At 44.7% G+C, this 17,184-nt stretch overlaps 1 protein-coding gene across 1 annotated transcript; it reads left to right on the top strand.

The window, feature by feature from the left end:
- The first annotated feature begins 3,136 nt into the window (after positions 1–3,136).
- LOC106808792 lies at positions 3,137–7,874 on the top strand. Its single transcript, XM_014811644.1, has 6 exons — positions 3,137–3,356; positions 4,003–4,118; positions 4,801–4,952; positions 5,240–5,285; positions 5,490–5,613; positions 5,862–7,874. The coding sequence occupies exons 1-6, from the start codon at positions 3,290–3,292 to the stop codon at positions 6,047–6,049; spliced, it is 693 nt and encodes a 230-aa protein (XP_014667130.1). The 5' UTR covers positions 3,137–3,289; the 3' UTR covers positions 6,050–7,874.
- Positions 7,875–17,184: the final 9,310 nt, after the last annotated feature.

Below are 17,184 nucleotides of genomic sequence, written 5' to 3'. Positions count from 1 at the left end.
ACCGTACCTCTTCTATACTATATATCGGCCATGCCGTCTGTCACGTTAATTTATATCAAGAGTAGATATTAACACATGAGCTCTTACCTATGAGCTTTCTCGCAGTGCATAAATCCAACAAAATTATATATATATATATATATATATATATATAATGAAAAATCTGCACAATTCCATTCGGAGATCCGGAGAATGAGGATGTGGAGAATATTGGGCTTCCTCTTTTTATATAAGTATACGCAAATGCGCTTCATATTTTAAGAGAAAACCTATTCCTGAGCATATCTTATATTTGTTAATATATTATTTCATTAAATTGTGATTTCTTTTAGCAGATAGTAGGCATGCTCGCAGATACGTCTGACCCTAAAATCTATCGATGCATGGTGCGTATGTGTGCGTGCGTGTGCGTGCGTGCGTGTGTGTGTGTGTGTGCGTTACGTGTGTGGCGTGTACGATGCGTAGCGCGTGTCTGTTTTATGTGTGTTGTGTGTGTGTGTGTGTGTGTGGTTGTGTGTATGTGTGATGTGTTTTGTGTGTAGTGTTGGTGTGTGTGTAGTGTTGTGTGTGCTGTGTTTGTGTGTGTGTGTGTAGTGTGTGTGGTGTGTGTGTGTCGCGTTGTGCGATGCGTGGTGCGTGCGTGCGTGTGCTCTTAGATGGGTGTAAATACAATGCGGCGGCAGCCATGTGTTTACAATTACCGACGGTGGACAGACATGCTTCTTATAACGAATCATACATTTGTTTTAGAAGTAATAGTTCTACAGATTATCTTTCGATAACGCTTATACAAGTATGTTTGCGTGCGTGATCTGTTAACCAGTAATGAAGGTTATATAGATTATAGCGAAATAACTTGGCCAACAGATCTGCTCTGGTGATCAGGATCAGATTATAATATTTGTCTGTGAAAGTGCCTTGCCGCTGCAAGTGCAACGCAAACTGAAATCAAAGCAGGGGCTGCAAGAGATATTAAGTTATTTAGTTGATTGTTTAATTAATTATATTTCGTTAGCGCCATCATACACTTATTATCCTTCATACATTATTTTATCACTTATAATCTCCTCTGACACTACACTCGCTCACCACCGCCACGCAATAAGCGCCGAGGCATGCACCGCACAGGCGTGTTAAAAACACACATTACATGCGCACACACGCACGTACGCTTCAAACAACGTGCTACACGACACGCACGCCACGCACGAAATAACAAACAGGTATACCGAAGCAGCGAAAGCACGTTACCGCGCGCAAGAAGGTCGACAAAGCGGCTCACTAGATGGCGACCACCTGCCACGTCCGCGGCAGTGACCGAGTCTGCCGAAATGACGGCGTAGTGGTCGACTCAGCAGTCGGTGATAGCGTATAATGTGGCGCTCGCACTGTCGGCGAGTCGGGCCAGCAAACGTCGTCAAGTGACGTGGCGAGCACACACGAATGGAAGCAAGGCGAGACCTACGGCTTCACAACGCGGCATATCGCATGTACTGCGGCCACATCCCGCCGGGTCGTACAGTACGTATCTAGAAACTGTCAAGCCCGATACACTGGTGAGCATGAAATGGATTCTCCGGATCGCGCACGTAGCGCGTCGCTCGCCGACGACAGGTGGCGCTGGCGTACGTCGAGTATCGCGGAAGCAGCTCGAGACGGTCGGCGGGACGCTGCACGAGAGTCCATTGTTGAAAGCTCCTCGTCTCCCGCCAGGATCGTCGGGCTACGTCGGCAGGAATCATCCTGCTTGTCGAATGAAGGCGCGAAAACTCGGTCAATCTCGCGACCGACGGCACTGTCGATGCTGCTCTCGCTGTTCCGTGCGATGCGCATGCGTGCCGAACACGGTGAATAACGTCTTGCTTTCGCGAAGCCGACCGACTTGAGAACACGCGCAGTAAAACATGACCGCCCTTAGTCGTTGATTCACCGCCTCGGCTCCAAGGACGACGATAGACTCGTACTAGAATCTCCTTACGTCGACGACTGGGTAAGCGTGACGACATAATCATCACTACCGCCGTGCAATGAATCTCACCGCGCGTTTCCACGCCGTCAATCCATCGCATCGTTGCTGTCATCAGTCAATAACCGTCGTCGGGCCAAACTACGCTATGATCGTCGATGTTGTCGTCTTCATTGCCTGACGTCATTGCCGTTGTCGACGTATGTGTCGTCAATTGCCGAACGATCATTGCCGTTGTCGACGTGCCGTTGACGACGTGTTTGCCGTTGATCGATCGTTGCCGTCGTAATTGCCGGTCCGTTGTGTTTGTTGTCGTCATTGTCGTATATCCATTGCCAAACAGTCATTGGCCGGAGCATGATTTGTAGCTGCTCCTACGCTCGTTGCTCGTCATACATACGGACTTCAATCGATCTGTCGTCGTAGATGTTATGATCGTTGAAAGTAAGCCCCCACACGCAGTTCGGAAGGAACTGAGCCTACCATCTCACCCATCTTGCGTGAGCGGAGGTTATCCAGACGCGCCTAATTAATTAGATGTTGCCACAGATCTATGCAGCAGTGGCAATTAATTATTTGGATGTCGTAACATTTGTATATACTCCCGAGCTCGAGAAGTTGAATCAAATTTTTTTTCCAGTATTTTTTAAACATGTGTATGTGGTAAAAGGCTGCATATCATACGTTGTTTTCTGCATTGTAATATCCTATATTTACCCTGACCTATAGATATGTGTGTCACGCGTCATACATAATTTTGTTTTAGAAGTAATAGTTCTACAGGTTATCTTTTGATAACGTTTATACAACTATGTGATCATGCGTGAGTGATTATTTTCTGCTCTAAACCTTCCCTGTAAAGCAGCGGAAGAGCCAGTATACTGGACGCAGTTATATTCGTTCCTGAGCTGTGTTATCATATTAGATCAAATAATTATAATTGAATCATATTTTTTATAATACGTCCTTATGTATAGAATAGTTAACGTTCGGTAGCCATGTATATCCCACCTTGCGCCAACCTTTCTATTTAATTTCCATGCATTTCCATTTCGAATACCTTGGCGAGACGCTAGTTGCCTTGCCTCTCTGCCTTGTGAGAAAGAGATACCAATTAACTCGCTTTTTCACACCAGAGGGTGCTCGGCGCGCCAAACAGGAAGTGGACAATTTACACACCCATTGATACACATCTACCTGTGCGTTAGCTCCAAGAAACGGTCTTGCTCTAGGGTTAGAAGACAATCGGTCGCACAGCCTGGTCGGGCTACCTGTGCGTGGCAGAGTGCGTAAATTATTGAATACAGTGTATACGGAACAGTAATGGCGAGGCAACTTGGTTGTAGGTTGATTGACCTACTGTTGGCTCTAATCATTTTCATGCTAGTGGGTAAGTGATTAGGCCCTAGTTCACAAGTATTTTTCGACTCGCTCTTACCTGCTACTGTCCTGACTGTGCTACTACTACTAGTACTGCTAAATATAGTCCTCACGACGTTCTTAAGTTATATGTAAAGTATCAAAGTATCACTATCAGGCCAGAATTTTCATTAATGACAGAATCTGTTATTATTCGCCACTAAAACTGAAAGTATGTATATAATCTGTCGATGGCGCCACCACGCATCCATGCACTAAAACGCAACCACACTATGAATCAGAATCTATCATAGTGTGGTTGCGTTTTAGTGCATGGATGTGATAGATTATCTGATAGATAATTTGGCGGCTCAAGGATAGAGAGCATGTCCAGTAATTAACAGTATCCTATTACCGTCCTGGACATTATCTCTATCCTTGAACCGATGATTTTTTTGGCCTGGTGCTATAGTTACGTATCAGAAGGTACATACTGCCCACATCCACCCGTTATTCTTTTCTATCACCCGTTGCCTCTGCACTATATACCCTTCTTTAGTCTCTTGTATGTTTATTGATTGTTCTAGTATCGAATTGCCTAGATAACAGTTCTGATTGGTTCTATTGTAAAGTATTACTATACTAGTTTAATAAGGAGATGTTTGATTTTTTAACAGCATCTCTATGTGTTAAAGCAGCCTGCCCTCCAGCAGCTGGAGATAGTACTACACAAGTGCTAGACTTCGTCTTTATACCCGAGGAACAATACGACAGAAACTATTCCGAAATAACTGTGAGTAATGTAGTAATGTAAGTGATAACTGACTATGGCCATCTAAATTTTATCATGACCTGTAGATCCGAATGAATTCGTCCCCATAACTTTTATCATTTTGGTGAGGGTAAATTGGACAGAACGGGTCTTCATTGAAATTTCGTAGATCGCCATGCAAAAGCATGCGCGGAGAGAATGCGCCCGTAGCCGCTATTGGCGCGAAAAAAAACACTACCTTGTCCTTTCTGATCAGGCTTTACCTGCGTACTGATGTGTGTATACATTTCACTCTCAATCGTTATTCCACTTCTTAAAAAGATGTTTTTCATAAACACCGCGCCTTCGTTCAACTTCCTAAATATACAAACACTACTACTATAATACTACCCAGGTACATAATATATAATCTACCTTGCATACGACAACGACCCCTTCAAGCGGTACTGGATGCATGTGCTCTATTTTTAGGTAGCTGACATGCACAGATCAGGATATATGTTTCCTGTGTCATTGAAGCTATTGCACATATCCGTTTACACACGTTATTATTCTCAAGACTGTAGCTGTAGCATATATACGACTCTACTTATAAACTGTATGCATAAAATAGAGATTCTACAGAATGAAAGGACAGGATTGCTACGCTCGCTTTGCATCAGCCTTACACCTGTTGATTAAATTCGAATGTTTTTGGATACAGGATGAAGGGACACGTCCCCTGGGATTCCTGAAAGGAACCGTTTACTACATGGATGAGGGACGTCCGAACCCATGCGTCCGAGTAACTAGTGATAATATGATAGACAGGGTGGAGGTGCTGGCTGAAACTGTACCAAGCAACTCACGTGTGTGGTATGCATGTTTCATTGATATTGCTTCCTTAATCTAATTAGGAAGGTTTACTTTCTTCCGTGTTGAGCTTTTGCTGTTTGATAAGGTACGAGTAAAGTATAGTATAGTAACAGTATAGAAAACAATGTATCGTAATGGTTATGAATGTAAGCATAATAACTGCTTTTAAATTGAATTTAAATAATCCGAATTAACTGGACAATTTTTAGGTTTCATGAATAAATGAAATGATAACACAAATACTATTACAATAATCACTTCGTGGCTCTTGGTTTTTACATATGTAGTGTCAGAGGTGGAAACCAGGCAGCCGAGGATGTGTGTGCTGTTGATGTATGTTTAAACTACATTCAATATGAATATTTAACACAATACAAAATATATTACTGTAAATATAATTCGTGGTCTTTGCATATAATTTTTGATTTTTTGCATTTTAGAATTATTAATTATTCTTTGCAAAACATTCGTTATAAACTGGCACGTCACTGTTAATATATTTTGAAAATAAGTGTGTGATTTATTTTGTTTGAACAGGGAAACATCAATCACTGTTCAGAATCTTTGAATGTTAAAACCATCTACTTTGAGTTTTACTGTGATTCTGGCTGCTCACAGTCCGATGTCAACTACTGGTTCAGATTCACCCTCAGTCATGGAGGTGAGTGTCGCAGTGAATTACATTAATTTAAATTCACGCCGTATCGATTACTTATGGCAGTAGATTTTTAGCATGAAACATAATAGTATTTAACAAATAACTTAATGCGTTTAAATGTGAAACTATTTTTCTTGCCAAACTATATATGTCTGCGTTAAAATATTAACGGCACTTTTTAATGTGTACTCCTCTCCGTTAATGTCATGAATGTATAGAAATTTCTCAGTCTTGTCCATTTTTCTTTGTAGATCCCGAGCTTTGGTGTGCAAGTCGACCGAATGAATTTCCCAGCAGTCTTGGGTCGCCTCTACCTCCCAGCCACAAGCCCAACCCAGTGACCACACCGAGTCCAGGTGGCGTGTCACCTACAGCTATGACGTCTCTTGCCGCAGTGATACTACTCGCACTACTGGCTTCTGACATGTGCATCGCATAAATCCACTAATACCAAGGACATGTATAGCTGATCACAGGTCCTGCATGTGTGTGTGTGTGTGTGTGCGTGTGCGTGTGCGTGTGCGTGTGCGTGTGCGTGTGCGTGTGTGTGAGCGCGCGCGCGTGCGTGCGTGTGTGTGTGTGTGTGTGTATGTGTGTGTGTGTGCTACTGTGCATACATGCTAAATCATCTACAGGGAGTAGTGAGTGGATTATTATTAGACTGCCGTATTTTTTTTTACACTATCAACTGAATCGGTGGAATTTTTATAAATTATTTTTGATGTGAATGCGTATATGTGCTGGCAGTCTTTTAAACAAAAATGTGGAAAGACACGGATGAATGTAGTGTTCTTAATGATTTATTTATTCTAGCAGAATGTAGGGTGCTATTTTTACCTGTTATGTGTACAAAATGTTTTCCAATTAGCAGGAAACTAATTGTTATGTAATCAGTACTGTATGTAGTTGTATATAATTTGTGTACTTGTGCAGTACAATCAGAATCCGAACGTGCCCGAGACGCTACGTACGTGAGATCGGTTCCGAATTCGTGTGACCTAAACATTCCCATATTTGTTTCATTAATCGCATGTCCACGAAGCGCCAAGTAAACCCCCTTCGCGCTTGCATTATCCTACAATAATTAATCTATGCGTTCGCCATCTGATACTTCCGCATGGCGGCGCTTCGACGCGCCGGCGTAGCGTGGTGCGCCGAATAAATCACGTTGAATGAGTGACGTCTCGATGCACACGCCCGTTCGTCGCCGGTTACGTTTACCAGGAGGCTGCGTGTGTTTACGCTGCGCGTGCATGTGTTCTTAGTTCGCTGCCGCCTGCGTGAATCCCGTCTGCCACGTGGCTGCAGGCGCGCCGGTAACTAGGCTACGGCGCTCTGCTTCTACAGACGTCGCCGCCTGTGGTGTAACCCATCTGCTTATTGTGCGTAATATCAAGAGTAGATAATAACACATAGTAAATTAGTTGTTAGTAAGTTAGTTAGTAACATAGTTAATAATAGTTATTATCTACTCTTGGTAATAAGTAAACGCAGCTTAGCTGCCGTGTGAACGATCATCGAGCCCTGGTTCGAGTCCAGCTTTTCAATGAGAAATCGGACGCGTTGCGGCGGATAACGTAGCACAATCGTTATAACGAATCAAGTCTCGGATAGTATTCGTTTGTCAAAGGTGATAGAATAAGTAACTGTGATAAGGACGAGGACTGTAAAATGCGTAGCTAGTGATAACACGGCCTGTTCACAATCAAACATGTAGTTAATTGTAAAGAACAATTTTCGAGAATTGTGTCCAGTACTAGATATAAGGGAACAATGATCACGCCTGGGACGCGATACTGCATATAGAGTGGGTTACTTCTTCCAGATGCAGAGCCGTAGGCTGAGCAAATTCCTAGGGGTGGGGGGCAAAATTTCATGACTCAACTGTGTAATGATGAGCGACGGGCCCAGCTCTTGATCGACGTTCATAGTGTGGTAGGGGGGGGGTCTGAGACCAGGCTTTCAAAGGAAAGCGACCAAAAAAATCACGTTAGGGTTATTTATGATTATTAGCTAAGCTTATTTTTTAATTTTGCTCCAAAATCTAGGGGGGCAGCTGCCCTCTTGCCCCCCCCCTCAGTCTACGGCCCTGCACAGTATGTTAATTCTCAGTGGGAGACACAGATATCCGCGCCTAGAATCGGGTACTCTTCCCAGGAGAGAGTAATTGACATTGATGAACGTAGCAGCGACTTTGGCGTCGCTCGGCAACGATGTTATGACGAAATTGTGTTCTCATTAAAGTTTTTCTCCTTCTTACAAATGAAAGCTGAAGTTATCTGCATTACTTCACAAGCGCAGCGGACTGTCACGATCGGCCAAGGAACAGTGGTGCCCTCTAGGGGCGTAGAGATCTCACTACGGCGGGCGTCTATGTTTGGCGATCGTAGGCCTACTCAGAAATAATTATGTTTACCGCGGTTCAAATAAGTTAACCGCGGTAAAATTATTGGCCTTTTAGCCAATTAGAGGTCGTGTTACACATAATAGCAACCGCAGATAAATTGTTTCAACCGCGGTAAAAAATAAATTATTTCTGAGTGCGATAGCCAACCATAGGCATCGGTGTTGTGACACATACCGAGCCTGCGCATAAACAGCAATGAGAATGATAGCAGTACAATGCACCCCGCGCATAAACAGCAATGAGAATGATAGCAGTACAATGCACCCCACCCAAACGTTCTCGTAGTTACACCCAAACGCTCTCGTAGTTACATCCGAACGCTCTCGTAGTTACACTCAAACGTTCTCGTAGTTACACTCAAACGCTCTCGTAGTTACACCCAAACGCTCTCGTAGTTACACTCAAACGCTCTCGTAGTTACACTCAAACGCTCTCGTAGTTACACCCAAACGCTCTCGTAGTTACACTCAAACGTTTACGTACATCGACGGTAGGCGGCCGTGTGTGCGCGAGCCCGCGTTGGAGAGAGAGATGAGAAAAAAGAGATAGCAGGGGAACGAGAGGAGAGCGGGGGGAGAGAAGAGAGGAGAGAAGAGAGAGAGAGAGAGAGAGAGAAGAGAGAAGGGGCAAGGAGAGTGAAGAGACGAGAGAAGAAGAGAGAGAGCGAGAGAGAGAGAGAGAAGAGAGAGAGAGAGACGGGAGATAGAGAGGAGAGAGAAAAGAAAGAGAGAAAGAGAGAGAAAGAGAGAGAGCAGGAGAGAGAGAGAGAGAGGAGAGACGAGACGAAAGAGAGAGAGAGGAAAGAGAGAGAGAGAGAGAGAGAGAGAGAGAGAGATGAGAAGAGAGAGAGGAGAGAATAACGACAAGTATGTGTCCTCAAACACACTGATTTATTCACTGCAGAACCTCTGTATTACATTTTCCCCTCACCGGTCTCAATTTCACCAGCAGCACACGGCTAGCTCTAGAATTATAAGGCCAGGGGCATGGGCACAGTGCTTGCATGGTGTCAGAGCGAAAGCCTATAGTTCTAGAGCTTACACGCGCCAGGTACACCTAATCCTGGGGGTTGTGGGTTACATTATTTATCTATAGGTCCTATAGCAGCCAAGGCTGCTACGGCTGTTGCTGTCTATCGCCAGTACGGCAGAGGCAGCGCAGCGGGATAGGTGGCGGTGTCGTTGCGAGTGAAGCTAGGTCCGATGGGATTGCCTACTGACTTTAGCGGATTTTCTGGCAAACAACAAGATCGATCCCACGGCGTTGGCCGTGGCGCGGCAGCAGCGGGGGGGGGGAGGACACGAACGCACACATGCAGTAGTAACTAGAGAAAGCGCTAACGTACACTCTCGCCGCGGTTAGTTTTTTCCCGAACAAGAAAAAAGTGTAACACGAACGTTGATCGCCACTGACATTTGATCTCGTGTATCGAATGTGGAAAAATATTTTTTGAAGCCCCTTCGATGATATACAACTAGTCAACGTTTATCATTTTTTCACGATGGGACGCTTTAGTCAGATATTGATATACCAAGCCAACAGCTACGTATATTAATTGTTGGCTTCGCCCAGTGACGGTACTTGCGTGCGGTGCGGTGCTCTAGTGACGATATGCACTTGTGATTTCGGGGTGCTTGTAACTTTACGAGAGCGTTGGATTGTAACTACGAGAGCGTTTAAGTGTAACTGACGAGGCGTTTGAGTGTAACTACGAGAGCGTTTGAGTGTAACTACGAGTACGTTTTCAAATGTAACACGCAGGGGGAGCGTTTTGGATTGTAACTACGAGAGCGTTTGGGCTTGTAACTACCAGAGAGCGTTGAGTGTAACTACGAGAACGTTTTGGGTGTAACTACAGAACGTTTGGAGTGTTAACTACGAGAGCGTTTGGGTGTAATCTACGAGAGCGTTTGAGTTTAACCTACGAGAGCGTTTTGAGTGTAACTACGGAGAGCGTTTTAGTGTAATTACGAAAGCGTTTGAATGTAACTCACGAGAGCGTTAAGTGTACTACGAGAGCGTTTGATGTAACTACGGAGAGGCGTTTGGAGTGAACTACGATGAGCGTTTGGTGTAACTACCGGAGCAGTTTTGAATATAACTCTGAGAGCGTATTGAGTGTAACTACGAGAGCGTTTTGAAGTGTAACTACAGAGAGCGTTTTAATGTAATACAGGCGTTTGAGTGTAACTACGAGACGTTGAGTGTAACTACGAGTAGCTGTTTCAATGGTAACTACGAGAGCTTTGGTGTGTAATACGGAGAACGTTTGAGTTGTTAACTTACGAAGACGGTTTTAGGTGTTAACTACGAGATCGTTTGGGCTGTAAACTACCGAGAGCCGTGTTGACAGTGTAAACTGACGAAAGCGTTTCGGAGTGTAACTACTGAGACGTTTGAGTGTAACTACGAGAGGTTGGATGCTAACTACGAGAACGTTGGGTGTAACTACGAGATCGTTTGGGCTTAACTTACGAGAGCGTTTGAGTGAACTACGAAAGCGTTGAGTTAACTACGAGAGCGTCTTGAGTGTAACTACGAGACGTTTGATTACTGACGCGAGCGTTTGGGGTAACTACCCGTAAACGTGTTGAGTCTAACTACGAGAGCGTCTTGGTGTACTACGAGAGCGTTTGAGTGTAACATACGAGAGCGTTTGGGTGTGTAATACGAGAGCGTTTGAGGTAACTACGAGAGCGTTTGAGTGTTAAGCTACGATGAGCGTTTGGTATGTAACTACGGAAAACAGTTTTGAGGTAACTACCGAGAGCATATGGGGTGTAACTACGAGAGCGTTGGGGTTTGAACTACGAGAGAGTTGAGAATGTAACTACGAGAGCCGTTTGAGTGTAACTACAAGAGCGTTTGCGGTGTAACTTACGAGCATCGTTTGGGCGTAACTACGAGAGCAGTTTTTGAGTGTAAACTACGAGAGCGTTTCGAATATAACTACTGAGAGCGTTTGGGTTGTAACTACGAGATCGTTTGGGTGTAACTACGAGGAGAGCTTTTGAGTGTAACTACGAAAGCGTTTGAGTGTAAACTACGAAGCGTTTGAGTGTAACTTACGAGAGCGTTTGGACTGTAACTACGAGGCGTTGGGTTGCTTAACTACGTAAACGTTTGAGTTAACTAGACGGAGCGTTTGGGTTACTACGGCAGAGCCGTCGTGGAGTGTAACTACGAGACGTTTAGGGTGTAACCTACGAGAGCGTGTTGAGTGTACACTACGAGAGCGTTTGTAGTGTAACTACGAGGAGCGCTTTGGTTGTAACTGACGAAGAACGTTGAGTGTAACTACGAGAGCTTTGGGTGTAACTACGAGAGCGTTTGGTGTAATTACGAGAGCGTTTTAGTGTAACTACGAGAACGTTTGAGCTGTAACTACGAGACGTTTGGGTTAACTGACCGAGAACGTTTGAGTGCTAACTACCCTGAGAACTTTGGTGTAATCTACGAGAGCGTTTGGATGTAACTAACGAGAGCGTTTGACGTGTAACTTTACGGAGACACGTTTGTGATGTGTAACTATGAGACACGTTTGAGTGTAACTACGACGAGCGTTTCGGTTTGTTAACTACGAGAACGTTTGAGTGTAACTACGAGAACGTGTTGAGTGCTGTAACTACTGAGAGCCGTTTTGGATGCTGTAACTACGAGAGCGTTTGGGTGTAACTACGACGATCGTTCTGGAGTGTAACTACGAGAACGTTTTTGAGTGTAACTACGAGAGCCGTTTGAGCTGTAACTACGAGAGCGTGTTGAATATAACTACGAGAGGCGTTCTGAGTGTAACTTACGAAGAGCGTTTGAGTGTAACTACGATGAGCGTTTGATTAACTACGAGAGCGTTTGAGTTGTAACTACGAAGCGTTTAGGTGTAGACTACGAGGAGCGTTTGGTGTGTAAACTACGAGAGAGCGTTTGAGTGTAACTACCAGAACGTTTGGGTGTAACTAGGAGAACGTCTTGTAGGTTAACTACGAGAGCGTTTCGGTGTAACTACGAGAGCGTTTGAGTGCTAACGACAGAGAACGTTGTGAAGTGTTAACTACCGAGAGCGTTCGGATGTAACTAGCGAGAGCGTTTGGGTGTAACTACGAGAAACGTTTGGGTGGGGCATTGTTACTGCCCCTATCATTCTCATTGCCCGGTTTATGGCGCGGGGTGCATATTACTGGCTATCATTCTTCATTGCTGTTTATGCGCAGGGTGCATTGTACTGCTATCATTCCTCATTGCTGTTTATGACGCAGGGTGCATTGTACTGCTATCATTCTGCATTGCTGTTTATGCGCAGGGTGCATTGTACTGCCTATCATTTCTCCATTGCTGTTTAATGCGCAGGGTGCATTGTATCTGCTATTGTCATTCTCATTGCTGTTTATGCGCGGGGGTGCATTGTACTGCTATCATTCTCATTGCTGTTTATGCGCAGGGTGCATTGTACTGCTTATGCATTTCTCATTGCCTGTTTATGCGCCAGGCGTGCATTTGTACTGCTATCATTCTCAAGTTGCTGTTTATGCGGCAGGGGCATTGTACTGCTATCATTGCTCATTGCTGTTTACGCAGGGTGCCATGTACTGCTCATTCTGTATATGCGCGGTGGTGCATTGTAGCTGCTATCATTCTCATTGCTGTTTATGCGCGGGCGTGCATCTGTACTGCTATCATTCTCTTGCTGGTTAATGCGCAGGGTGCATCTGTAACTGCTATCATTCTCATTCGCTGTTTATGCGCGGGGTGCATTGTACTGCTATCAATTCTCGATTGTGTTTATGCGCTGGGGTGCATGTTGTAGCTGCACTATCATTCTCATTGCTGTTGTTACTGCTATCTGTCTCATTTGCTGTTTTATGCGCAGGGTGCATTGTCACTGCTATCATTCTCATTGCTGCTGTTTATGCGTCAGGGTGCATTGTAACTTGCTATCATTCTCAATTGCCTGTTTATGCGCGGGTGCATTGTAGGCTGCGATCATTCTCATGCTGTGTGTTATACGCGCGGGGTGCATTGTACCAAGAGCAGATAAGAAGAGAGCGTACAACGGTAAAAATGCTGCAAACCTGCTGCAGATATTAGCTCGAATTAATAAACTTTTCCCGTTTTATTTTGACGAATCCTTGTGCAGGATCATTGATTAGGCCTGTCTTACCTTGTTCAATATAAAACAAACCGCAATGTCCCTACGATGCCCCTACGCTGGAGATAATGAGCGGTGGAAAATCTGTATTTTTTCGCCCGAAACCCGACTAGGACATTATGTCAGAAGCTGCGACTATCTCTCGGAAGTGTTTATAACTTCGCGGAGAAACCTCGGAATCCTCACTCGACGGCCATAGTGTCCCGAATGACGTCTGTTATTTGATTGCCAGACATAGGATGACCCCCACCTGTGCCCACCTCACGCCACCTCAGCGCTGGATGCTATAGGAAACTCTGGTAGTATTACGTGCAGTCAGCCGCCACTTATCGCGCTACACAGCGGCGACCGGAAAGCCAACACACTGGAACTCACTTCGCGAGAGAGACGCAGCTCTGACTAATGTCTAGTCGGCGTTTCGGCGAAACGAAAATACCAGAATTTTCACCGCTCATTATCTAGCGTAGGGGCATCGTAGGACATGGCGGCTTGTTTTATATGAACAAGCGTAAGACAGCCTAATCAATAATACTGCAAAGGGATCGCTCCAGAATAAAACGGGGAAAAGTTTATAAAAATTTGACTAATACTGCAGCAATGGTTTTAGCCACTTTTACCGGTATGGTCGCCTCTCCTTCTTTATCTGCTCTGAGTGTACTGCCCTATCATTCTCAATTAGCTGGATATACGCGCGGGGTGCATTTGCTACTGCCTTATCATTCTTCATGCTGGTTTATGCGCGGGGTGCTTGTTACTCGCTATCGATTCTCATTGCTGTATATGCGCGGGGTGCATTGTACTGGCTATCATTCTCATTGCTGTTTATGCGCAGGCTCGGCTTATGTGCTCAAAACACCGATGCCTATGTAGTGGCTATCGCACTCAGAAATAATTCATTTTTTACCCGGTGTTTGAAACAATTATCTGCCGCGTTGCTATTTATGTTAACACGACCTGTGAATTGGCTAAAAGGGCCAATAATTTTACCGCGGTTAGACTTATTTGAACTCCGCGCGTACCAAGCATAATTAGTTTCTGAGTAGGCCTACGATGGCCAAGCATAGACGCCCGCCGTAGTGAGGACTCTACGCCCTAGAGAGCACCACTGATGATGACAGTCCGTGTGCTTGTGAAATAATTACAGATAACTTCAGCTTTTATTATGTAAGAAGCGAGAAAAACTTTTAATGACGAACACAATTTCGTCATAACATCGTGTAGCCCGAGCGACGCCAAAGTCGCCTGTACTACGCTTCTCAACTGTTCAGATTTACTCTCTCCTGCGGAAGAGTAGCCGATGTCTAGCGCGGATATCTGTCTCCCACTGAGTAATAACATTACTGTGCAGGGCCGTAGCCTGAGGGGGGGCAAGGGGCAGCTGCCCCCTAAGATTTCTGCGGCCCCAAAATTAGAAAAAGCTTAGCCTACATAATCATAAATAAACCCTAACGTGATTGTTTTTGTCGCTTTCTTTTGAAAGCCTTGGTCTCAGACCCCCCGCCCGAGTCTACCACACTATGAACGTCGATCAAGAGCTGGGCCGTCGCCTCATCATTCACAGTTGAGTCGTGAAATTTTAGCCCCCCACCCCTTAGGAATTGCTCAAGCCTACGGCCTCGCATCTGAAGAAGCTACCCACTCTCATTATGCAGATATCGCCGTCACAGGCGTGATCATTGTTCTGCTTATATGCTAGTACTGGGACACAATTCTCGCAAAATTGTTCTTTACAATGAAGTACATGTTGTGATTGTGAACAGGCCGTGTTATCAGCTAGCCTACGCATTTTACAGTCCTCCGTCCTTATCACAGTTAGCTTATTCTATCACCTTTGACAAACGAATATATCCGAGACTAGATTCGTTTCTATAACGATTGTGCTACGTTATCCGCCGCAACCGCGTCGATTCTTATTAAAAGCTGCGACCTTCGAACCAGTCCCTGGCTCGATGAGTCGGTTCCACGGCAGCTAAGCTGCGTTTTACTTATTACAAAGAGCTAGATAAATAACTATTATTAACTATGTTTACTAAGCTAACTACTAACTACTAACAACTAATACTATGTGTTGAGTATCTACTCTTGTTATTACGCCACAATGAGCAGGAGGGGGTTACACCAAGGCGGGCGGGCGGCAGTGCGTGTAGAAGCAGAGCGCCGGTAGCCGTAGTTTACCGTTCGCGCCGTGCGAGCCACGTGGCGCAGACGGGATTCACGCAGGCGGGCAGCCGAACTAAGAAGGCACATTGCGGACGCCGCAGCCTGTAAACACACGCAGGCCTCCTGGTAAACGTTACCCGGCGACGATACGGGCGTGTGGGCATCGAGACGTCACTCATTCAACGTGGATTTATTCGGCGCCGACGCCCTACGCGTGGGCTGCGTGCGAGAGCGCCGCGCATGCGGGAAGGTATCAGATGGCGGGCGAGACGCAGGTAGATTCAATTAGTTTTAGGAAATGCAAGCGGCGGAGGAGTGGTTTAGCTTGGCCGCTTCGATGGGACGACTGCGGATTAGCGAAACAAGATGGGAATGTTTAGGTTCACACGAATTCGAACCGAGTCTCACGATAGATACTTTGCCTTCTCGGGCACGTTCGGATTCTTTGATTGTACTGCACGAGTACAACAAATTATATACAGATATAACAGTACTGATTACATAACAATTAGTTTCCTTGCCAATTGAAAACATTTTGTACACATAACAGTAAAAATAGCACCTACATGGTCTGCTAGAATAAAAAATCCATTAAGAACACTTACATTCAATCCGTGTCTTTCCACATTGTTGTTTAAAAAGGCTGCCAGCACATATACGCATCACAGTCAAAAATCAATTTTATTAAAAATTCCCACCGATTCAGTTGATAGTGTAAAAAATAACGGCCAGTCTCAATCAATAATCCACTCATACTCCCTGTTAGCAGTACTTAGCATGTATGCCACAGTAGCACACAACACACATACACGCACGCACGCACGCACGCACGCACGAACGCACACACACACACACACACACACACACACACACACACACACACACAGATGCAGGACCTTTGTGATCAGCTATACATGGCCTTGGTATTAGTGGCGCGGGCGGGTGGCCGGCGCGCATTATGCGATGCACATGTCAGAAGCCAGTAGTCACGAGTAGTATCACAGCAGCAAGAGACGTCATAGCTGTAGGTGACACCGCCGACCTGACTCGGTTGTGGCACTGGGTTGGGCTTTGTGCTGGGAGTATAGGCCGACCCAAGACTGCTGTGCGAAATTCATTCGGTCGACTTGTTGCACACCAAAGCTCGCGGATCTACAAAGAAAAACGACAAGACTGAGAAATTTCTATACATTCATGACATATAACGGAGAGGAGTACACATTAAAAGTGCCGTATAATACTTTTAACGCAGACATATATTAGTTTCGGCAAGAAAAATAAGATTTCACATTTAAACGCATTAATTAATTTGTTAAAATACTATATATGTTTCATAAGCTAAAAGTCTACTGCCATAAGTAATCGATACGGCCGTGAAATTTAACATTATGCTAATTCACTCGCGACACTCAACCTCCATCACTGAGCGGTGAGATATTCTGAACTAAGTAGTTGACATCGCGACTGTGCAGCGCACAAAAATACCAGAATTCACAGTAAAACTCAAAGTAGATGGTTTTAACATTATCCAAAGATTCTGACAGTGATGTGATGTTTCCCTGCTTCAACTAAAATAAATCAACACAGTTTATTGTTCAAAATTATATTACCAGTGACGTGCCAGCCTTTTATAACGAATGTTTGCCCCAAAGAATATTTTAAAATTCTTCAAAATCGCCAAAAAAAACAAATAATTTATATGCCAAAAGACCACGATTTATAGTTTACAGCCTAATATATTTTGTAGTGTGTTAAATCTTCAGGGATTGATTGTAGTTATATACATACATACAACAGCAACACACATCCACGGCTGCCTGGTTTCCACCTCTGACACTACATGTGCTTAAAAATCTCTCCC

The sequence above is a fragment of the Priapulus caudatus genome, unplaced genomic scaffold (assembly GCF_000485595.1).
Source record: "Priapulus caudatus unplaced genomic scaffold, Priapulus_caudatus-5.0.1 Scaffold304, whole genome shotgun sequence".
Classification (NCBI taxonomy): Eukaryota; Metazoa; Priapulida; class Priapulimorpha; order Priapulimorphida; family Priapulidae; genus Priapulus; species Priapulus caudatus.
This window is presented reverse-complemented; position numbering and strand designations above follow the sequence as displayed.